This window comes from Chelonus insularis, unplaced genomic scaffold, assembly GCF_013357705.1.
Source record: "Chelonus insularis isolate UGA/USDA-ARS -01 unplaced genomic scaffold, ASM1335770v1 contig_150_pilon, whole genome shotgun sequence".
Taxonomy (NCBI): domain Eukaryota; kingdom Metazoa; phylum Arthropoda; class Insecta; order Hymenoptera; family Braconidae; genus Chelonus; species Chelonus insularis.
In genome coordinates this window covers 1307371-1332867 of record NW_023276392.1, presented here as the reverse complement: position 1 = coordinate 1332867, position 25497 = coordinate 1307371, and the positions used below count along the sequence as shown (strand labels likewise).

At 29.9% G+C, this 25497-nt stretch overlaps 1 protein-coding gene across 4 annotated transcripts in view; it reads left to right on the top strand.

Moving 5' to 3' along the window:
* LOC118063872 (Insulin receptor substrate 53 kDa) overlaps positions 1–25497 on the top strand; it is a 101827-nt gene that overhangs the window by 50883 nt on the left and 25447 nt on the right. For all 4 annotated transcript variants that reach the window (XM_035078070.1, XM_035078071.1, XM_035078072.1 and 1 more), the window contains one exon: positions 15621–15713. In XM_035078070.1, the coding sequence (XP_034933961.1) occupies positions 15621–15713 (93 nt within the window). The remainder of the gene's footprint in view (positions 1–15620; positions 15714–25497) is intronic.

Here is a 25497-nt window from a genome sequence, read left to right as displayed (position 1 = left end):
ATCATAGCTAAAGTAATTAGTCAAATCAGTGTTACAAAAAATTATTTTAATTTGTAATTGGATTGTATGTATTATTAACTGTTATACAATTGATTTAATTATTGTAATTAATTATAATAATATGTAGATAATCTTTTTGATGCTATTCAAAATTTAGAAAACAATAGATGGTATGTTGATGATCCAAACTACCTTAAGCACTCATTCACAATACAAACATTGAGGTCATGTAGAAAAAAAATATTTATCCTATTCCTAATGATCATGAAAAAAATTCCATATGTATTTAAAAATCAAGTTGCAAGTTAATTTTAAATTTAAGAATGATTAGTTGACAAAAATAGCATCGACACTAGGAATAATAATAAAATGATTATTCAGGAAATAATTTAAAGTTGAATATGGTAGACACGATGACATTTTGATATGATAAATACAGAAACAATAGTATAATTTATACATGAACTGTTTTGGTTAATACAAGTAGTTATTTGTCTATTTAAATTGACCGATGTATCAAAGCTCGTAAAACTTCTACTTTGATCGCGAAAATAAAATGCGAAATGAGAGAATGCAATAGAGTGTGTATCGTCAAGTGGAAGAATTGCAGTCGAGACCAACGTTGACGAGACTTTCATAATTAAAGTCAACTTCTATGATGTTTTAATAATATCATTAGACCGTATGACGACTATATCATTCATATGATTTCAAAAAATTAGCACTTATCTTTTTTTTCTTTCTTATTAAAACCTTTTTTCGCTCTTCATCTACTTGTAATTATTATTAATGTGATTTATTTCAACATAATTTTATTCACACCACTCCACCAAGCACATATGCACTTTAGAGAATTTTTCATATTTATCAAAGACATCAAAGATATTTATTATAAACTCGTTAATAGAATTTCTTAAATTTAAATACGTTTTGCTTGTCATATTGTACAGTCACTAGATATTTTAAATCCTCCATTGCTTTCAACAAATTCCTTTTTTGCGTAATTTAATGAAGAAACTTTTTAAATTACATTAGCTTCATTCGTCAAAGATAATAACGACAACTGGAGAAGAAGGAAAAAAATTGATAAGTGAAAGGAACAAGAAAAATAATAAGCTAGAGACTTGGTAATGATTTCATTGAGTTTATTTCTCCAATATTTTTCATTTTTTTTCCAATAAGGTGTCTAGGTAATTTATATAACAAAAGTGTAATTAGGAATATATTTCATGTGATGGGTGACAATGGGTTAATTAGAATTTGGTGTGGCCGAACTGATTAGCTAGAAGTGATCGATCTACGTGTCGACAGGGATGTAGAACCAACTGGTTGGTAATGGCTCCATTAGTGTTGCCGTTGGTATGCTCAACGTGGATACGGCTACGAATATGTAAGGTATTTGCGATTAATCGTGATCGTAGTAAATTCCAAAGGGTAAACTGCAATATCCTCTCGGTCCAGGCAAGGACATTTGCGTTCTTGTTGCGACGTATTTCCATATTCCAAATAAGCATTGATATTCTACGATCTGAACTATTGGAAATATTCATTTTTCTCATGGTATTGGTGAATAAATACAAGTATTGGTAAGTCACTAGTGATATAATCTAGGGTTTATTTATACCATTAACTTATCACTTTTGATTCATAAACAATTAGACTCATTCATATGTTTATATAAATAAATTAGAAAGGATATTTTATTTTATAAATGGCATTCTTATATTTAATTATTACTTTGCAGTGGAATTTGACATTAAAAGGTATCTTACTAGGAGTGGTTAATTATTTTTTTCTATAGAAGTGTTTTTTTTATTAAAATCTCCAATCATCATCTAGGATTAAATATTACTTATTTATATATTTAAGAAAGTAATGATTTATTTCAATAATTCTTTTCACTTTATATTTATTAAAGACTATTTAAGATCTAATTATCTAGTATGACAAAAAAAAATAAAAGTAGAAAATAAGAGATTTTTATTCATCATTTTTTTCTTGGACTTAAGATAGATTGTAGGGCATATTAATATTTATTTTAAGCTACACAAAATGGATGTATTTACAATATAAAAATAATGATAGTACTGGAAAAATTCAATTCAAAAGAATTATCGATAATTGAAGATTACAATAGTGCTTGATAGAAAGAATTATTTTTTTTTTGTACTTTAATAATAAGTTGTTGAAAAAGAAATTTATTCAATTTCATATTTGAATGAGTATAATGCAATTATTGTTGATAGTATTCATCATGTGCAACTAATTAAATTTTCTTGATAGAAAATTCTCCAGAGAATATCGTACTAAGGACAGTTAAGATAGATTTCACTATTATTTTATCCCTTAGATTTTTAATTATCTTCAACGGACAGTCACAGGGGTGCAATCGGTCTTCGTTGAAAGAAAACCACGTAGCTAATTTCTAGAGTCACCGATCATTCGTTTACCTCAGCACGTCGGGTTGCGACAAATTGAACCAAAGCTTCCTAACTTTCCTTCATCTTCTCTATTTTTCCTCGTTTTTTTTTTCTCTTTCTTTATTTTTCTTCCAACATCTTGTCTACTCGTGTAACCTCTGTAAACAGTTTTTCCTGTGCAAAGTGCATCCAGCTTTTAGCTTGGCAATTAATTTTATAATTGAATTCAAATACCATTAAGAGCCTCAAATGATATTTTTTATCTTTGTAAGTGACTCCAAGGAATTCTTGCTGAAGCAAAGAGATGGGCAGTTTTAAATGATTAGGAAACAAGAGAATTTTGTAATTTAATAAATAATAATAAATTTATTTATTTAATTGTATTCCAAACTGGTAATTGATGTTTTTATAATACTTTTAATAAATTTATTTATTTTTTATTTGACACTCACATTTAGCATGAGACACTAGGACTTTGTTGTCTTGTCATCTCAGTTTCTCCTTACATCAATTACTCAGGTAGCTACAATAACACTACAAATCCAACAAAATCTAAATGTTTAATAATTAAACTCAAGTGCTGACAATGTTAAACATCATAAACAAATTATAGTACGTTAATAAACACCTAGAAACATTTAAAAGTCATCTAAAAAAAATATTATAATTTGTTCATGACATTTAACATTGTAAATACTTATTTTTAATACTTGGATTTGCAGTGAATACGAGATGACTTCTATTTTATAAATTAATTAATAAACAGGACGACAGGTTGGAGGATTTTTTAAAATGGTAATTACATTAATTCTTCGTGTAACAAAGTCAACAATCAAAGTGAATTAATTAATTAAAAATGACTAATGTTCTGGTGATTTTTTGTTCCAACTGTAATATTATCTGCCAAAAATAGGTATATTTGTTGAAAAAGAATTAAATGGAAGATCTCTGAACAGGATAGAAAATAAAGGGAATGATTATATGATCCCATAGTGAAAATAATTGAATGGTGTGTATAGAGAAAGCATTGTCCTTTTAAAATGAAGTTTACATTTCCTTCATTTGCTTCCCCTTCCTCTTATTATCCTCAACCCTTCTCATTATTTCGTACCCATTTTACTATCCTTTGCTATATAGTTCAGCTCTTCATCGCGTTTAGTATCCAGCCGGCGGGCGTACGTCGTCGCCGTCATCCTGGTAATGCGAGCTCAAGTCTATGTGTCTGAACTTGTAGTGACTCACACCACTGGAATTCTCACCCTCAAAGGTCGACGTTCCTTTCTGTTTGCTTCAAGTAGATACCACAAGAATGGTGCTCTCTGACGTTTCGCGGGTGTAATAAAGAAGCAAAAGAAGATCGAGCGAAGGAAAAAAAAAATAAGAAAGAGGCCAAAGTAAGTGTACACTTAAAAAGGAAAAAAAATTGTGAGATGCTGAAGAAAAAAAAGGTTTTTATCATTGTTAAGGGAACCATAAGAGTTTGAAAAAGTGGATAATCCTTGTTTTGTCTGTATATATCACCTTTCGTACTAAAATGTTTCAAAAGACCATTCTTTTAATTTTTTTAACATTTCTTTCAACAAGTTTCATTCTCAGGATACGTTTGTTTCAATTATTTTTCACTTGAAATAATTATTCCAAAAGGAAAATGCAACTTGTTTTATTAAAAGTTACTTAGATCTTTCAAATGAGATTTATTAAATTTTTTTAGATAATATAAATTACTTGGATTAAAGTTATTTATTCTTTAAATGATTTATTAGATTTTTACTGATAGCCAGGAGTAATGGAAAATTATTTACTGTTATTGTCATCATAACACTAGATATTCTAGTCTTAGGAAGTAGATAATCTCAGGATCATGTCAGACAATGGCAATTTTTTTTTTTTATAAAAAGACACAAAAGCATGTTGACCACAGCAAAATCAACTTTCGAACGTGAAGAAAATGTGGATTGATAAAAAAAAGGCTTTGTTTAAAGAATAAAGGAGTTAAATTGTTAAATAAAGAACAATGAAATCAAGGGTAAAGGTCCTGTAGAATGTGAAGCAATTCACATACCTACGATACAGGTATTTTTCAATGGAAATTCATGGTCACAGTGGATGAAGACAATGTTTAGATAGCCGGAGAATATTTCAGTGATAGTTAGTTACTTTCAAAACAATCCGAGAAAGAATGGGAGAATGATTTAAAGACCACAACCCTATACTGATACTCTTTCCCTCGAACTCGTACCCATGAAGGCACAGAATTTATTTTCGTGAATGTTGATTTCACGCGTGGGACATTTGGCTCAGTTTCACCCTTCGATTTGGGGGAAAATACTGCCGAGATTGGAGGGTGAAAAAGAATCGGTGAGGTCAGAGGCGTATAATTGTACCTGACGGAATAGTAAGCTGAAGGATATAATTTATACAGCTGGGGTCAGAATTGTCGGTTCAGGTTAAAGCTAACAATTGATTGCAAAAAGCTATTTTTTAAGATAACTTATTCATGCTGAATTCATTAAAACGAATTAGTTTAAACAATGAATATTTAATTTTTTTTTATTAATTAATAATAGTTATAACACTGTAAAATAGTTGTAATTAATAAATTACTAAACTGTCCTTTGATTAATCAAATTGGGAACGCACAATAAAATGTGGAATGTCAATTATAGACTTCAGTTTGCCGCAAATATTTTACAAAAGGCTGAAAAGTTTCTTATAACTCAATAATTAATGAGCAAGAACTCTTGAATTCTTGAAACAAAACCTGGTGGATACTAACAGCAACTTTAAAACCCTCGTATAAATGTAAAAAGAATGAATACCTCGTCATCCTAGTATGCGAAAATTCGATTTTTCGAGGGACGGGTAATGTTTACCCTTTTCACCCTCCAGTTCATCTCTAACTTACGCAAAAACGAAGTTGGACAACGAGCGGCGAATATTAATTGGTCTTAATTATTCGATTCGTTCGAGTCTCATTTGGGAAAAGTTTTCTCCCCATCTCGAGGGTTGGTAAAATTGACGAGAAGGTTTTATTCAGGGGCATTTTACACCTTTGGGAACTGTACGTAGAAGACTGTAGATAGAAGAACGTGATGATGAGGCAGTAGCATCCATGACCTGAGGGTATAATAATTCTTATTCAAATTTTTCCTTATTCTTTTACGCTAGTTTTCGTGCTCTTTGTTTTTCCATCGTCGCCCCCGAGAATCATCCCTCTTGCTTACTGTCTGGCAACACTTGGTGGTAGTCACAAGGGAGCTTTGGACGACAGGAGAGAGAGTGAGTGTAGAGCCAATGTCGTACAATCTATGTAGGCGAGAAGGAATGCGATTAAGGGTTGATGGCTTCCTAAATGCAAACAACTTCCTAACCGTAATCATGAACGACAATCGACGCAGAAGGGGTTGATGGACAGAAGAGACGTGATTTAGGGGTAGAAATACAAAGAATAGAAAAAGGGGGAGGTTGGCTTGATTGTACCATTAATCAATTGTGTTTAATCAAAAGTAGATTAACTCGTGTTTCAATGACAACCTACATAAAAAAGTACAAGTTAAATTTTTACCCATTTGTTTCATTCAAAAAATTCAATTGAACTCGTGGAAGTTAAATAACTCAAACAATTAAATGGAAAAAAAATTTAAATACTCTTTTATTAATCCATGAACTTTGGGTATATTGTTTTTTTTACTTGCTAAAACAAAAAAAAGAAGTTGATTAAATGCAAAAATATTTAATTTGACGGAATCGATTAGGGAAAAATCGATTTAAATAGATTGAATATTTAATCATCAATATCCTATCGACTTGGAAAAGTGTGATGTGACGCTTCGTCAAGAATGGAATTCGATAGTACCAAGTTTTCATCTTATGTTGGAATATTTCGACGTGCTAGCATCCTGCAGTGTTCACCCTAGTATCATATCCCTTCAGTGAAGAGGAATAAATTTCTATATTAAAATTACTCTTCGGACAGCTACCACCCGGTAACTTTTCCCTTTTTGCCTTGTGGTGAAGCGTGACTTATAGATTGCATACTATCCTTAAATCCCCTTATTTTTTTGGTGTTCCCCTTCCTGAATTTTTTTCTCTGCATTCACTACGTTAGGGAAATTTCCCTCTGAATATTGATGAAAAAAAAAAACTCATGGAAATGGAAAATATTAAATATTTCTTTATACAGTATTCTGTTACAGAGAATTTTCCCTTAGATATTTTCTTCTTAATCTTCTTTTTCATCAATAACATTACTTTTGTGTAATACTCATCATTAAAACTTTGCATTCCACATCAGAACACTGTAAAGAACTTTATCACATCTCGTCTTCTACTTTTCATCGGATTTCATTTTTACTTTTAATTACTCAGATGAGAAGTAAATACTTGAGATTCAATTTTTGAATTGATTCTTAATACATTATTTTATTGTTTCAATGGTATCCAAGTTTACCAAGCAATCACTATGTTCCAACATAGAATTATATTTTTTCGTGGTTCTTCTGCCATGATTAATTATAATCTGAGTGTTAAGCTTGTAAGAAGTCTAGAGAACGAAAAGAGAATTATGGAAAAGCATGAAAAGGTATTCAATGTTAGAGTTGAGAAGATAAGCACCAAACAAGTAGCATAATCAAATTCTTTCAAGTATTCTGAATAAATAAAAAAAATACTCCTACTAGTTTTATTGAATAAACTGATATTTTATCACATATCATCAAGTTTTATCTCTCTAAATCCATTGTTATTAACCTAACAACGTGTAATCAGCTTAACAAACATTGATTCGAGCCATGAAAGGTAAGACCTCCTTTTGATTGAAGGTATATAAACCTAATTCGCTTATTATTATATCAATGTTGTAATCTAATACTGTGTTTGATTAATCACAATAGTAAATACCACTATCAGTTCTCTTTTTCCTAAAACATCATTCATGTTGATCAGAGTAATTCTATAATACTAAATATAGAGATAAATTAAATTACTAATAGTATTCAGTGTTAGTAACAATATGTTCTTGGTGGAACATAGTAAATTTGAAAATGTATGTAATTATTTAAAAATAATTTAATGGAGTGTCAGGCCGTGAAGGTTTATAGTATCACCTATTAATCAACATGAGAAACGGTTTACGCTTTGTCCCATGAAACTTTTGGCTGAATGCCGCTGACCAAATGCATTGTTGCGGTAGAAAAATAACCGTTTACATGACAAATCACATCATTGTTTTCACCTAAAACTGTTATTAAATGGGTAACGTAGCTATGAAGTGTATTTTATGTCTAAAAATGTCATCTTTCTTGTTATATATATAATATTGGAGAGATCAATAAAACCTTTGTGCTCTTAGTGAAGCAATGTTTGCAAATAGATGTTGGAGCAGCTGATTTGGCAGAAGCCCATTTTGGCGAAGAAGCCAAATAATCAGATTTAACTTTGACGAATGAGAAACTGAAGTGACTGTGAGAAACTCAACTCAAAGTGGTAGCCGAGGGATATTAGCAAGAGAGTGAGGATAAAGAGAATCGATGACGTATTGCTGCTGTGAGAAGAGACCAACTGATAAGATGTAATGTATTGCTAGTGACTTAGGGTATGAATCTGAACAGCTTCTACAGTTCTGCATTCATCATCTTCAAGTATTATCACCTCGAGTTTGAATTATGCTCGGTAGAAATTATATAGTTTATTCACGAGTAACTTCATTTCTAATGATTTAAGCTTAGATGTTTCTAAGTTCTAGTTAATACTATGCTTTATATGATTATTATTAATTTTAATTCAGCCCTGCAGATTATAACTTTACTTACAGTGCACTTGTGATTAATGTAAAAGTCAACTCTCAATGAATATAAATGTATGTTTAGTTAAATTTGTTGAGAGAAGATAGAACGTTGCTTTTGGAGAAACTTCTTGAAGCATTGAATAATTAAGAGTGATCAAGATTACATCATTGATTATGATGATTTTATTTATAATTTGTCATAAATGATTCCAGCTTGTTGGTGTATAGATCAGGATTGGACAAGCTTGAACTTTTTCGTAGTACCAAGAGAAAGACTTATAAAACTTTAACATAGGCTTCCTTTTGTTCTCACTCGCTCTTAGGATGCTTTCAGCTATCTGAAGAGTAACTTGAGTAACAAGAATAATCTTTGCCTTGCACTAGTATTCATGGTTTACATGGACTTCTGTTTATGATGAGACTGTGTTCTAAGACCTAGTCGTTGGAATGTACAACAGGTCCATCATTGGGCTAGCATTGAGACTGGTATAAAGTTATGATCAAGTGATGGTTGTGTACTCAGTAACTTCATTTATTGGCAAGTTTGGAATACTCTACTAAATCTTAATTAAGCCAAGTTTATATTATTGTTCTAAAAATGTTTATATTGTTTATTTAACGATATTCAGAAGTAATTTGGACTTATAGAATATTACGTAGTATTATTGGTAGTATAATAAAAGTCAGTTCATGAGAATCTTTCAGTCTGTGAAGAAATAATTCTCAATTATTCATTTTAAATTAATTCGATCAATAATAATTTCCAATAGTTTTGATAACATTTTATCTGTTTTGAAAGAAATCTTCTTCTTCAATTTATTCATTCTGATATTTTTCATGAAGTTATTGGAACAAGATAAAAGTTTATGATTCCATATATTAATCAATTTTCCAAATTTTTAACTTACAAATTATTAAGCTGTCAAATAAATTCATATTTTCTCTATTTCTTGGGAAGTATTCCAAAATATTCTGATTTATGTAAAAATTTTATCTTCTTTGTTTTCAAATATGTTTTCGCTTTTACGATAATCGAATACGACGCATTGAGAAAGCGAGCAAAAGTAAATTGACATTGAAAATGTTTGCATTCACATTTTCTACTCTGAGAAAATATCTAGAGAGGTACAAATATAAGCATTGTTATATCTTTCTCGGAATTTTCTTGTTAAAATTGTGCGGTGTTGACTACTCGGCGAATGATAACACAAGAAAGTCAGGTAGGTGAAATGACTTTAATCAAGAAGTCCACAGTGGATAGAAGATAAGCTCAAGTTAAGAGCATAAATAAAACAGAGCACGCATTGACAAAGTCTGGAAGAATATAGAAGTTGGAAAGATGTGACAATGTAGTTCAGTGGTGGAACAAAAGCATTCCACATCGATGAAGTAATAAAGTATCTCTAGAGGAACCAAGAAAGACGGGTGTATTTTTCTTGGAGAAAATACAAACATTATTTTCTTACTAGATCTAGGGTTACATTATTAGAAGAAAAAACATTTATCAAGTAGTCTTTGGCATCGAGAGTTGATTGTCTCGTTAGGAAATTTAATTAAAAGTGAATTAAACAATGAAATAAAACCTTTTTTTTTTTAATTAAGGTAAAAAATTTCCAATAATAAGTAACTTGAAATGAAGAGAATACAAATGGAATAGAAGCAGAAAAAAATGAAATGGAAAAGGGTTCTTTTTATTGAAAAATATTCAATATCGACGATCCAGGAATTTTTGTTGAATTCAATGAACACATTTTTCCATGGTAAAGTAAAAACCTTTTCACATAAATTTTTTAACCCCTAGAGAAATAAAAAAAATTTGAATTCGAGTATCAGTATAACTAAAGTACGGAAGCATGTCCGAATTGGAGAGTACGTACGAATTCCGTTAGTCGATTGGACTGGCCTACTCACTCTCCATCTTGATAAAACTACCCCTAGCTTTGCTGAATACGTTAGAGGATGAGTGCGGAACCCCACAGAGCAACCACAAACAAGGTGCAAGGGTGGAGGGTAATTTTGGTCTTGCTCAGCGTTACCCTACAGCCGATCGAAACTACCGAGTCCTCCAGCTTCTCATCCCTTCAACTTGCAATCAACCACAATATTCACTAGCATCTGCTCCATTTTCACATAAAGTAGTACTCAACCTTTTAACAAATCACTTGCTAACTATTTTACAATCGGTATTAAAAATTTCCCAACTATTTTCCAGACTAAGTACACCATAATTTTTATGCTCTGAAAAGTACTCCAAAATGATTATTTTAAAATGGAATGTCTAAATTATTTATTCAAATATGCCATCTGATATCAAAAAGTGTTTAACAGTCAGTTGATAATTCAAAACCAAGGAAAAAAATTTTTTTTAAAAAAAAAAGATGCCTTCTAGCTCTTCAAGTATTTTTTGGCAATATATTTTTTTTTTTTAAATTATTATTTATTGATCATTGAATAAAATTACTGTTGATAGATAGAAGCATCCATAAGATGAACCATTAAAAATACATTTTCCCTCAACATTCACAGAAAAAAGTATTCAAGCATACCTGGAAGGGGTACTTAAAGTATTAGTTGATTAAACAACTTTTTTTTTAAGTATCTAGAGCTCAGCATTCAAGTGAAGTTAATTAACGACGTTGAGTTTTATTCGTTATTCATTCCTGACTTATTGATTGGAAAAAAAGCCAGACATCTCAAAAAGCAGCTCTAAGTATTGGATTTTAAAGCCAAAAAAAAAACCATTTGAAGTTGTAGACTTGAAAAAAAGTGTTCACTGAAACATAAATACTTTGTTTATATTTTTGTATCAATAGCTTTGAGAGCTTTTATTTCTTAGTAGCATGAGAGGTCAGGGATCTTCAGTCTTTCATGAAAATTATCCCAAGGCGGCGCCTGTGTAAATGGAAAAAGGCATATCATAAGTAAAATGAGTGGGGTTACTCTGGTAGGGTACAATTTCTCTTCGACGGCGCCTTCATTTCTCGACTGCTTATTGTTATGTGAACATTAATACCCAGCTTCACTCTGGTGAGAAGCCACGCGAGATGTGCAAGCCAGAAAGCATGAAAGAGCAAGCCAGAGGGGACTTTACGATACTCAGCATCTGGTTTTATTCTACCCTTGTAACTCTGCAAGCTTAGGAATGCTTTTCTCTCTTACTTTCTCTTCATCGCTATAGCAACGTATATCTCTTCTTTACATGTATTATATACATCTACACACTATCTAGTTTGCTTTTTCCTTTTTTTATACTCCCTTTGCACAACTAAACGATGAGTTTCCGGCTTAAAGGGGTGCCAGGCAACAAAATTTATGCCTCGTCCTTAGACATATATACATATCACAACTATCTTCTGGCAAACCAAGTTAAGATGGCGACGAGTCTAGTCTCATTCCTAAAAGGGATCCAGGAATAGTAGGCAAGAAATTCTAGTCAAAGTTTTGCAGTATGCCTACACGTTTACTTCCAACATTTCCATCCTTGTTTCCTCTCTTGAGAACTCTCCTCACCTCTAGTTTATTTATTATACACTTGTGTAAGCTCTTTCTCACTTTTACATATTCTTCAATTCTCCTAGGCAATAAAATTTAATTTTTTAGCACTCTCATGGTATCCAATAGCACCTTTAGAGTAATGGGCATGCTAAAAAAATAATCAGCTGCAATGAAAAAGTTATAACTATATTAAGACATTATTTGTTCAAATAGTTTGATGATAAATAAATTTTTATTACTTCCAGTATGCTTGGAGTATGAGGGAGCAAATGTTGTACTAGGAATAAGTGGTGTTAGGGTTATAGTCCAATTTAAGATAGTGAGTGGAAATAAACTGGTAGTTAAAATTAAAGGGTTAAACTATGGTGATTCTAAGGTTGAATTACTGCTTTGTAGAATGAATATCTGGTGTCCAGTCTTTAAATCTTCCACCAAGGTATATATTCCTGTTCATATTGGACTTGGTGAGGTGTTAAAGCGTGTGAATACTTGCTATGTTAATTAAAGAGCTGGTGGAATTTTAAATGATGTAGTAATATCTCCACGTAATTTTTATCTGCTGAGATTTGACCATCTGACTTAAGCATAAGTTAAAGTAGGTTCTAGAAACTGGATTACAGAATTCTTTTTTTCATCATTAAGTATAAATTCATGGAGACATTGTTAAATTTTTCCCTCTTTTTAAATACTGTCCCAATCTTATAGAAAGATTTTTTTTTAAATAAGCTGCTAATAACTATTTAATTGTAATTTTTTATTCATGATGATAAATATAAACAGTTGGATGGTGAATTGGAACTGGAATAATTTTCATTAAATTGTAAATCACTCCAGCAACAGGAACTAATGTGTAGGTTCATGAGAAATGTGTGAGGGAAATTCAAAGTGTGAAATTATGTAACAAACACAGTATTAGTTGGTAAATTTCCATGAGTATTAGTACAATAATACTTCAAATGCTTATCAACTATATTGTACATAACTTTACAAGAAGTCATCTAGGAAAGTATGGTGACACTTGGAATTGATGATCTCGTTGATGTAACGTGAGTTTGCATGTTTAATTATATTATTTTATGGTTGACAATAATCATGATAACAAATGATGCATTATTTAATCATCATACATTGAATAAATTACTTCATACTTTCCCTCACATTAATCTAGAAAGTTTGGATCAAGAGCTAGTCCATCAAATACTTTCATCTCTTTTAGCATCTATCAATATTACCCTTTTTAAATAATCCAGCCATTTCAATTTATTCTGCACTCCAGAAATGGTAAACAAACAAAAGCCTTATTATCCAGTTAAAAATAAGATTTGTGCACTTTTAAAAAGCTACTTTAAGCCAGCTCAGCTCTTAAGTAATCTGCTTGAAGCACTGTTAATAATCTGTTGATTCCTACAAACAAATATCCATAAGAACAAGTTTAATACTCCATTTTATCTCCAACAAATGATGAATGATATTTGTGTACATGTTAGAAATTAGTCTTCCAATCTCAGTGTAGCACAACTTGAATAGAGGATGATAAACTCTTGGAGGTCTCTGGAGTGTTCAGGCAGTAACTTAGAATAGCTAGAGAACCGAAAGATGAACTAATTGACTACTTCCGTTTTGTTTCTTTCATAGGAAATTCGAAATAAATGGAATAGAGTTTTCTTTCATTGGGGTTCGAGAAAAGTGATGGAGGGGCAGATGAGAAATCTCAAGCTAATTTGTCTGCCTTTACTGCGAACTTTTCCATTACACTTGAATGGCTGGAATGAAAGTTGATTTGACATCTTTGTGGATGTTTTTATAGAAAAAAAAAAATGAAAATTGATGTATCATTTAAACGATCAACATTCAATTAGTCAATTAAATAAAGAAAAAATATATTTATATGAAATGATAACTAATTATTTAATTAAATTAATTGAAAAAAATTACTTCAATTTAGAAATGTGAGTTATTATTTTAATAATCTGACAGAGTATAATTAGTTTGTCAAGCATTTATATGAAAAATTCGTATCAGAGTTATAATAGGAATACATCGTGTTTCATTTAAAAATCCTCTAACATGGGGAACCAATTGGTTTTGTTTTATTTCTCGCTTGGCCGCGAAGCTTAATTTTCAATTATCGGTGGATTCTCCGCTTGGGTTTTCTCTCACCGATCTAAATTGGATTGAAGCCACTCCCGGACTGATTTACTTGCTCTCATACTCTCGTTAACACTTGTTTCGTGACGCAAATACTCTTATCATTTGTACTACACAGTGAGTGATGCTATTTTAAACTTGTATGTAAATACACGTTTTATCTTCATTAAAATCACATTAATCCTTCACCTTAAAAAATTAGCTCCATTTATTTTTTCACCAACAGCTATTTATAATCAATTGCAAAACGTTTTTGTACATAAAAATCAATTGATTGAGTTATTGAAGTGTTGTTAATGGCTTTGGAACATTATTATATATGGTAAACATTCTTCAAAATGCATTGGAGCATTGGCTGAGTGATATATATGGACCGACATTTATTCGTCTGATGGTCTCATCGAATTTCGCTTATTCAAGTGGCTTCACAAAACGACCCTTTCAAGTATATACATAGGGTGAAACTTTAACGCTCTTTGTATAAATGTAACTTAATTTCCTTACAGTGTTTTTCTTCGCTATAACCCAACGTTCTCTACATTCACGACATTCAAATTCGTAGGGTTGTTAATGTTAGAGGCCGGCAATAACATCCCTCGGCATTAGGAAACAAAGAACGACCCTTGAGTTTAAGTTTAGATGGTGTAGAGACAATGTAATGACCATGAATAAATAAAAATAACAATTGTTCATTTTAAAATTCTATTCTCCTTTTTATTGACATTTAAATGATTCATTTTAACTTATCTGTTAATCTTCAACCATCTTTTTGCACTTCAGTGATTTATTTATGCATGAGTTTATCTATTCTCTATTTTTTATGGTTATTCTTTAATGATTTTCTATAATGCTATGAGAAGTTGTCATTTTAAATTGATTTTTATCAAAGAATAAATTTGTGAATAAAAAAAAGTCATAGAATGATTTAAAACAAAATAAATTGATTGAAAAATTATTATAAATATTTTTCATGGATTTTATTTGCTTGAGAATAGTTGTAAAATAAAATCTAGTGATTTTTATGATAAAAAAAAAATAACTGAAGAGTTCTGAACTCTTTGTGTTCCAACATCGTGAAAATCCAATGAACATTAATATTCTATCGTTGTCTCAACGTAATGTGGTTCTTTTGTCTGAACTTGAAGAGGGTGGTAATAGCTAACATTGACTGCTTCCATTCATCAGTCTCGATACTCGAGAGCTGTCTGAAAAATATCAACGAACTAAAATGATAATAGTACTAAAGTCTACAGTAATAGAGAAAAAAAAACTACGCCAATATCAACATCGAAATTTTACACTTAATGATAACACTTATAAATTTTATTCGACAATTTAAATTCAATCCACTAGAATTATGGGAATCAATTAATACAATTAGTCCAATCAATTGTGTCGTGAGGGTGAGTCAAAGTTTGGATGTTAAGATAGGTTGAATGAAGAAAGACATTTGATGTAGAAATTTATGAGAGAATCAAATAATCAAGGTAAAGTTAACCCTCGTATTATTATTATTTCAGCATAAATTTATCATTAATTTTTCTTATTAAAACATCACTTAGAAATGCAGAAACTTTTCCAACTTATTCACCAGCAAACCATCTGAATGATGATTATTTTATATTTATGAGAAATGCTGACGAAAGGAGTTTTAAAGCAGAATAAATTTTAATTTACTAATTAATAGAAGCATCAAGTTTCATTTAAAAATACACGTTTTGATTCAAAGCAATTTGCATTAATTAATAAACAATCATTGTTTTGTTTTACAGGAGCAGCAGCAGCATCTAGAGTCTACGTGGATGCCCTTTCTAGACTTGCACGACAAGCACAGTTGGGCACCTGGGGTGGCTCACAGGATGTTGGTGAGTAAAACTTGATAACAACCTAATAATATCATTACACCATCAGAGTCGTTGAAAAAAAATTCTATTATATTTTCAACTGAACAAAAAGTCGAGCTTAATTTATTTTTAGTACATTTTTCGTTATAATACCTTGCATACTTTTATTCTATTTGGAGTGTAGACGAAGCCTTGAAAGCTCTTAAAGCCAATAAGAGCATGTTCGATGAACTACCTTTAAGTCGAGACCAGTTCTCTTGCTTATTAGATTTTTTGTATATTTTGCTTCTTCTTTTTAGTTTCCATATCATTGGCTGATTCTTTAGTTACATTTAACAAGATCAATGTATTCGCATGACGTTGGAAAAAATCAAGGCTGGGTCACTAACCTGCCATTATTATCTATTGGATTATGCATCATAGAGAGAGGATGTGTATGTGTGCTAGCTATTGGAATTCTCGTCAATAGGCATTACGAAACACCTCAAGTACACGTCTTCTTGATATATATTCTGTCTTGCATATTATCGTGTCGAATTCAATTCACTTCAAACCCTCTAATGACTTTGACACTTCAATATTTGGGTCAATGATCTCTTAATTAGAGAACAACCTTTTGTCATTTGGCACGAGAAATTCAAAAATTGAGTCATTGATGGGTTCTTGGGTTAATTAATGATTACTTTGCTGGAGGTTTATCAAGTAGACTTGAGTTGAAAGAAAACTACTTCATGTTAATTCAAAAAAGTTTGTTTCATTAGTTATTAATTTTTTAAGCTTTAAAGAGTTTTAAAATAGCAAATTCTTTTATTTACAAACCAAATAATTAGATAGTTTTTTCTTTATTCATTGGACTACTTTAAAACTTTTTGAAGTTGAAGAAGAGTAAATGGAATTCTCATCATCACTTTTAGAATTATAATTCAACTCATCATCATCAGCATTGAAAACATTTTTGATTAGATGAATGATGATGATGATAGTTAGATGACTGATGTTTGAATAATTGATTGCTCTGGATATTTAAACATTAATTCACTTGAACTCAGTGAAAATTGTTGGATAAAATATGTTCTCCATTGATTTATTTTATAATTTATTCAAACTATTCACTTGAAATAGCATCAAATCTATTTCAGAGGAATATTTGATGAAGCTGATTAAATCAAATCTCATGAATTGAGTTGAATTCAGCAGTAATTGGCTCAGATTTCTGAATGCGAATGTCAAATGCTTAAGAGAAGTATATCAATGTTAGGAGCTTGCACTGACCACAAGTGCGATTTATTATTATCGATCAGTAACAGCAGAAAAGCCAAGGTAATTCCATTGGTTGTAATTCGATCGGTCCAACGTGGTCTATTTGATGGCAGCCTCTTTACTCTTTGATTCATGTCTTTCCTCCTATTCGACCACCATTTTCTCGATATACCTCTGGAAGTTAGTGGTGAACCAATCTTGATTATAGAAGCCGTCCGAGCATGGTAAGGGTCACTGAATTCAATAGATTCGGTTACGAACCTTCCTGAAGGCCTCAGTGGTAATCCACAGGGTAATAATTTGACCTCTCATGTCACCACCTCCATTTTCGATCTCTTCTTTTTTATCCTCTATATATTATGAAAACTCTATATTACCCCTGCCTCTATCCAAACAGAACCTTTGTAGTCTGTCTGTAACAGGTGTTCAATACTTTTTTTTTCTTTTGTAATCGTGACAAGTTTATTAATGACAATGTGTAACGTGGCTTTAAATTTGTTGGAAAAAATGGAAACTTGTGAAAAGTCTTTTTTAAGAGACTTTATAAATTACCTAGAGAAATGTCTAAAAAATTTTCTGTAATAAAAAGTGAAATATTATTGGAATTTTCTTTATTTTTAATAATTAATTGTTCAACTCTTTTTTATATTACTTTGAATAATTTTTTCATAGTTTCAATTTTTTTAATTTAAAATATCTAATATTTTTTTTTCATATAATTTTATTGAAAATATTTTTAACTGAATAAATAATTTTACTCTATAAGTATCACAGAAAAAATTTTAATTGGCACTTATAAAAAAATTTCCACAATTTTCCATGTTTTTAAGTGAATTTAAAATTATTTATTGATCAATAGAGCTTAAAAATAAATTTATTATTTCAACATAAATTTTCTCTCATATACTAAAATTCTCTATAATTTCTAAACGATTTTGTAAAACACAAATTAGCCACCAGAGTTTTCGAGAGTTATTTTTTTTTTCATAAAATCCTCTTACAGTATATTCTTTGATCCTTGATTCGAAAAATTGTCCCCTTTGGGCACAAACAAAAAATGCCATATTCACGCGAAAAATATGAGCATAGAGTTTTTGAATCTGAAAATTCAAAGGGCAAGGGATACAAAAAAGAATGAAAATGTATGATTGAAAGGGAAGTGGAATAAGAGGGAATAAAGAAGGGGGTGGAAATGAGAGTGATATCGAAATTGGCAATATCGTGGTAGCGTAGTAGTCTCTTCCCTCAAGCGTCCGATCGATTCGGAATATTCGCTTGGAAAAGAGATTTCCACGATGTTGTAAACTAGCTCCTTGTTCAGTTTTCTCCCCTGTTACTTTTGGCGCCGGAAGTTGTGGCAACGACGTCGTAGAAATATTGAAACTCGATTAGAAGAGTATTTTCAAACGAGGTGAAGTAAAAGAGAAAAATAAAACTTGTATTATTCTTATAAATTTTTTTTTTTATGTAACATCTTGGAGAAAATAGGAAGTAAGAAGAAAACTTTCCAATATTGTTTTTTTCTTTTCAATTGTTTTTTGTTCCATTCAGATCCTTATTCTATACTTTGGGGGTTCAGATACATCCAATAGTCTTCAATCAAATATTTTTTTTTTTTTTTGGTTGTGTTTTCTAATTTTTTTTTTTTTGCATTTTATTTTTTCCTTATTTGTTTTTACATAAATTAAACTTCAACGATTTTATGATGCTTCACTCGAAAACCAACTTATTTTCTGAATAATTAAAAATGATATTTCATCATGATATCGATATCATTCTCTGAATGAAATTTTAAAATTATTTTCAAAAAACTCATTCATGAAACCTTATCATCTATGTAAATAGATATGATATCAACATAAACATAATCCAGATGTTGACCAAAAAAAACTTCATTCATTTTTTTAATCAAAAATATTATAATTAAAATAATCACATCTGTTTTTAAAATATGCTAATAATTTTTTCTTTCTTATCTCATGTCAGCAATAAATATTTATTTACTAAAAAAATTGATTTCACATCAGATAGATTCTCATCTATAAATACTATAAATCTTCTCATTAAACTAATTATAAAATGAAGTAGTTCAACTATCATAATAAATGAAATTTCAAAATTGAATACAAATCGCCAATTATTTCGTCAGTCAGTTAAATCCTAGTAAACATTTGTAGATTGAATAATTCCATCATAACAAATTATTGTAAACTCATTCAATACGATTTGCTTAACGAGTGGAAATGATGATGAAATCACAGTTCATAGAAGCTTGCAAGGGTGTTATATAGTATTGCACATGTTATCACTCGATTTTCTCCCTTGTTGACCTCTTTCTCTCTCTTCATCTGGACTCACTTGCATATTATCTCTTTTTATTCCTGTCGCTTTACACCTGCACCACATTGCCAGTGAATGTATAATAATTTGCCAGAACGTGCATCGTAATTTTATGCAATTATCCGCATTGCCACCAACCAGACTTCAACATGGAACATCAGCTTCCGGATGTATATGATTCTCATTCCTCCACTCATCTTTCGGTCGTTGGTAGTTTGGTGATGCTTTAGTTCCATATATGTATACTCTTCCTACATATACATATCCTGCATATGCACTACAAGCCCTTTCGTCCTTTTCCTCTGACCTTCATACCCTCTTCAATGCAACCCTTGCAAATGCATCGTCTCATTTCACGGTGAGTTGGTCGCACGTTAACTTCCCATTCGTTACCAATTTACATTATTATTAAAGACCGTTTACACGCATGCTTGCGTGAATTCTCACTGGAATTTTAATGCTCTTCTCTCTATGAAATATATACCCATAAATCCAATATTCTATCGGTTATATTATTCAGAATATATTTTAATTATTTACAGCTTTTTATGTTTTATTTTAAATATATTAAAGATTGATCAGGTTCCATATACTTGAGCTGAATTTTTATTGATAATTCTTTTTACTCAGCTATCATTTATTCATTTTTTTTTTTAAACAAAAAAAAAATAAATTGATATAATACTGACAATTTTTTAATCCTTTCAAAGCTTTTATTTAAATAATTTTAATCTTTCTCGGATCAAAGTAAGCCAATTTTGTTCTAAAAATCAACTTGTAGCTTTGATATCAAATTTTTTTATCCAATACATTTGATCAACACTATGGATTTTAGATTAAAAAAATAATTGATTAACATTCAAAAATTTTTAAACTAATTAGAAGACTAATTTGTTAATTGAGAAATTAACTACTAAATCTTGGGATTATTTCTTAAATCATTGGAACAATAGTAAAATTAAAGCTATTACTAACTGGTAGAATGTAATAATCAAAGTTAGAATGGAAGTTAAAGTTAAATAACAAACTTAAAATCAAGTGTGGATAGAAAAGTAAAATTGGATTACATGATTTGATTTAAAATTTTCCAAGTAGAATAGAAACATTACGTAGGTTTTGTATGACATAGATCTGAATTACATTCAATGACAATAAAAAACGTACTTGTAATTATTTCATTCCAATTAATACCACTAATTTATTTAAATCCGAGAAAATCCAAAGCTTTTATCTCAATCCAATAAACATAAAATTCGAAGCCATATTTGGGAAGTAATAAGGATTCCGTTGAATAAAAAGATGGGGAAAGTAGATTGAATAAATTTATTCTTAAAAAGTATAGAAAATATAAACTTCTTAATCGTATGGTTTCGTAATAACGTTAGGTATTGATATAAACTGTATATCATCCCTGAGAATGGTTTTCTCACTCCCAAAGTCCCGTTCCACGTGTCAAGCACATCTAGACGTAGCTGCGGGACCGTGAAATCCTCCTAATTCAGTCTGGAGTCCTGGCGTGCTTCGGAGGCGAGGTAATAGACTGCTTCCGTGATGTCAGGAGACTACGTTGGACATGGAGAAATCGAAATCTATTTCGTGTAGGGTATCTATATCAAATAGCTTGCTGTCATTGATTAACAATCTGCCTCTCTATGTACCTATGTCTCTAGAATATAGAACTACAAGCAGTTAATTGGTTTTGTTTTTTTTTAATTAACTATTGCATTATTGATCGATTTTAATTCAATGATTAATTTACTAGATAATTCCTATGATTTCATCATGAAATTACTGATAAATTTCAACGTTTGTAACTAATAAATTCAATTAAATAAACAGAATAGTTACAGAAATGGAAATAAATTTTTGTCTGATGTAATTTTGTGGATGTTATAACTCTTTTGATAACTGTGGAATTTAATTCAATGAAATTTTTTTTATTAATGCAATGAATGAATAAATATAAAAGTGAGCATATTTGAGTTGAAAATTATTTTAAATTTTCTAAATTGATTAAATTATTTTATAATATTTTTTAAGAGCCATTTTCATGTATTGAAATACATGATGAGTTTATTTTCATCCATGAAATGTAAATACTTTATTTATTTCAATCCTTTTTACAATCCAAATATCATTCATATTTCTATCAATATTGTTATTACTAAAATTATATTTTAACATAATTAATATATTTTTCATTCACAATTTAAGTGTTTATTTTTCATTAAATAATTTCTATAAATTAAAAAATATTAAACCATTAAATAACAAACTATTCTGGCTTCAACAAAAAGTGATTTAAAAAAAAGTATTTATTTCTTTTGGGTAACATTTTATTTATGTTGATAATGATCCTATTGTTTAGAAAAAAAAATTATTTTGTTTTATCTCAGAGGATTAACAAGAATAAAACTTGACTGCAAACCATTAAAAAATAGCCGGAAGTTGACCATCTCACTTAATTCTTTTCTAGCTTCACTAGCAGTACATAATGACCTCTTTAAGCAAGAAACTACCCTTTTATATAGCTGTGCATGTGAGTTGATAAGGTGTGGAAACATCTATTCTCCTGAAATAAAAAAAAAAAAAAAACAAAGTTAACGAAAAAGAATGTAAAAAGAAAAAGTGTTTTGTAGTGCGCAGCTTGTGTCCGGCTGACGCTTTCTGTATTCTAAGGGAGGTGAAGTAGGGGTGTTTGGGTTTGTCCCACAGGACACGTACTTCGCGTAACATGTACAGGCAACCATTCGTACACGTGTACCTCGCATATACGAGGTCTTGCTGCGCGTGGTCGGATTACTCGAACGGTTCTACTGCAACTGGCATTTTCATCCCTCTAAAACCCTCCCTTCCCTCTCTCACTTCGACCACTACTAGAATCGTTAAAATATTTCACCACAATATATTTAAAAAAAAAAATTCTTTTTTTAATAATAAAAATGATGTTTTGTCCAGAAAACTCTAAACCTTTTAGCTTTTACCATTTTGTACCGTTTTAGGTATATGGTATTTTTGCATTTATTTATTCCCTCATATTCATATATTCATCCGCCGTCAGCAAAATATGCTTGGGATTGAAAATGATTGACGAGTTACATTACTATGTATTTTTTTTTTTTGTTATTTAATATTGAGTGGATTTTAAATATTTCCATGCTGAATTATTATTATAATTTTGCTTTAATTCAATATTTAGTTAAAGCAGATTAAATAAATTATTTTATCAACTCTGGTACGCAATCCAACGAGAGATGGAATTTTTTATTTTATTAAATATTTCATTAATGAAAATAAATTTTATTTTATCAAATTATTCTTATTGAAATACAAAAAAAAAAAAGAAGATTCCGACAAATAAATTTAATAAAGCACTTTTATTAATTTTTTTTTTTGATTATTTTTATTCATTTTTTAATTAGTAATTTTTTTTACAAGTATTTCGGTAAATATATAACGAAGTCAGTAGGTCTTTGAAGTCTGGAAACATGATATTTTTTAAAAAATAAAAAAGCTTTGTTTTTTTTTAACATTAATTTTCTTTTCTTCATTAGAAAAAATTTTTACCCACATTCTCTTCTTCGCTTTTCCGATTTTTGCTTTGATTCATGCTGTCGCGTATTCTTGGCTCATGTTGAGTGGAGATAACACTATGGTTACGTAGTGACAGAGAGGGAGGAGGGTAGGTTGGTAGCGTCACTGTGGCGTTAACAAAAGCACTCGTCGAGGTGATTAACGAGGAAGGGACTGTATCTACTACTACTGTAAAGCGATATACTACAGCTACACCATTACCAGCTTTATTAATTGCCATCGTAGAGTAATTTGCTACCGTTGCCACTGTATTTTCCTGAGAAATGTGTTCAATTCAACCCTTTCCTATTTCAGTCCATTGTGTAGGTGTTTTTTCGTTTAATTTTTTTTTTATTTTATAAATAGGTCCTTTAAGGGAGCTTTTAGTGCAGCTTGAGGTTGAGAAATTCAAGAACATCTTTTATTATTATTTTTTTTTTAAACATCCCCTTATTTTTAAAATTTCATTTATAACTGCGTGAAATAATAACTCGAGAAATGATTGAGAAGAACTAAAAGTTTATTAAAAACAACTCGAAAGATTTTTATAAAAAAGATTAATGTAAATAAATAAGTCGACAACGAATTCTGTCGTTTGTTTATCAAGATATAGGATGGAGATATAGAATTATTTTGCAATATTTTTCTATGATGTTGACACAGAAAATCATATAGTAAAATATTCTATCGTTTTTATTGCATCTGAATTATTTTAAAAATAATTATCTAGAGTATTGGTTTGTTATAATTTTTTTATTGGATTCAATATATTTATTACTTTCAAGAAAAGTCTTTTCTAACATGGGAAAAAAAATTTATCGATTGAGTTCAACAATTTATTGAATAAATAATTCCCAATTGAGACCCATGATGTTTAATAAAATAAAAATTCTCTCAAATAATTAATCAAAAATCGTTTGTATTTAAATTTATCATAATATTGAACCGAGTAACAAAATCAAATAAAACATTTTATTACAAATATTCAAAACTTTTTTTTTCTCAGTGTATTTTTCATGATATTGAAGCAAATAATCAAGCAATAAAATTGTTTTTATTTATTTTGTCCAATTTATTGTAAGTTATTTAATGAGATTTATAGTTCATTGAACTGATAAATTTGTTCTAATGATTTTTTAGTGATAAAAATTTTTAAATTCATTTTTTAAAAGACTCCTACATGAGAGTAGTGTGTTCCAGTTCCTTTCGAGCAATAATTTATGACATTTGTGATAAATAAATATTATGAACATTCTGAACATTAAATATATATGTTATAAATCTTAACAGCTTTAGCACGAAGTTTCTGTACTTTTCATAAAACTTATTTGTGACCGGAGTAATTAATCTCAATTCTCTCATTCTCTGGTGAATATTAAACCCGCGAATAATCTACACGTTGTCGTAGTAACCTGTCATATAAACGAACGAAGAGTACCTAAGAGAGTAAAAAGATGTTTGCATTTTATCTTATTAAAGAATGGTGAAGGTTCTTTGAAAGTATAGTATTAAAACAACAACTTGCAGATTATTTATGGGCGGAAGCTCGACGGAATAAAAGAATGAAAAAGAGATGGATATACTGAGAAAGCAGATGAAACTTTTATTTTAATTTTTTTTTTTAATTCGTCTGTTCTTTGTCAGTAGAAAACTCTAAACGAATTCCTACTAGACAATTATATTTTATATAGAAAAATTACTTTTCTTTGATCTTAACTGGAATTTACAGTAGTATTTTAAATTTATTAAAAAATATTTTATTAGAAGATTTTTTTATATTATCTAAATATTTTTGCTAATCACAATTACATTATGGCCTTTTTCTTTTATTCATTATTATTAATCAATCAATAAAATATAATTGTTTTTTTTTAATATAACAGAAAATTTCAAATGCAATGAAGAATTTTATTGCCTGTCACATTCAAGAGATTGTCGATCTTCCTAGCAATTGGATATTATCGTTCATCTGCTGTATGGCAAATAGATAACTGAAAAATGTCAAGAGAATTTTTTAATTATTGGAATTTATTCCTCCTTAGAAAATACTCTGCCATTTTTTTTAGCAAATGCAGTTGAATAACGAAATAAAAATTGTAATGAAAGAAAATTTGTATCTTCAGATGCTTTGGAATCAAAACAATTTTTATTTATTCAGTTGATCTTTATTTATTTGATTAAATTAAAGCTTTAGCGATAAATTATTCGTTTAGCCACTTGTCATGGCTGATTGTTGGTTAAAAAAAATTTCCCTGTAACAAAGTATCTTACTATTCATCTTCATTTTTTATTCCCCAACACTCTTTCACATTATTCCACCTTTTCACTCTACAAGGTACCCTGGAACTTCTCAAGTTGCACAGAAAATATGTCATAATAAGACGAAAATTGTTGAAATTTTCCAAATGTCAGAGCAGTAGAAATAGGATGTGAACAAGCGAAGGATGAGTTCAAGGGTGTATATATCCTTGTTAGATACATAAGAATGGAGAATAAAGAATATTGTATGATAAAGTAGAACGCGTTGACTTCATTTTTTTTCTTGACAGCTCTATCTTTCGTTTATTTTACGAATCCAGCTTTTGCTCTTATGAACTTTTCCCTTCTATTTTAACCAAAAAATTCTCATCTT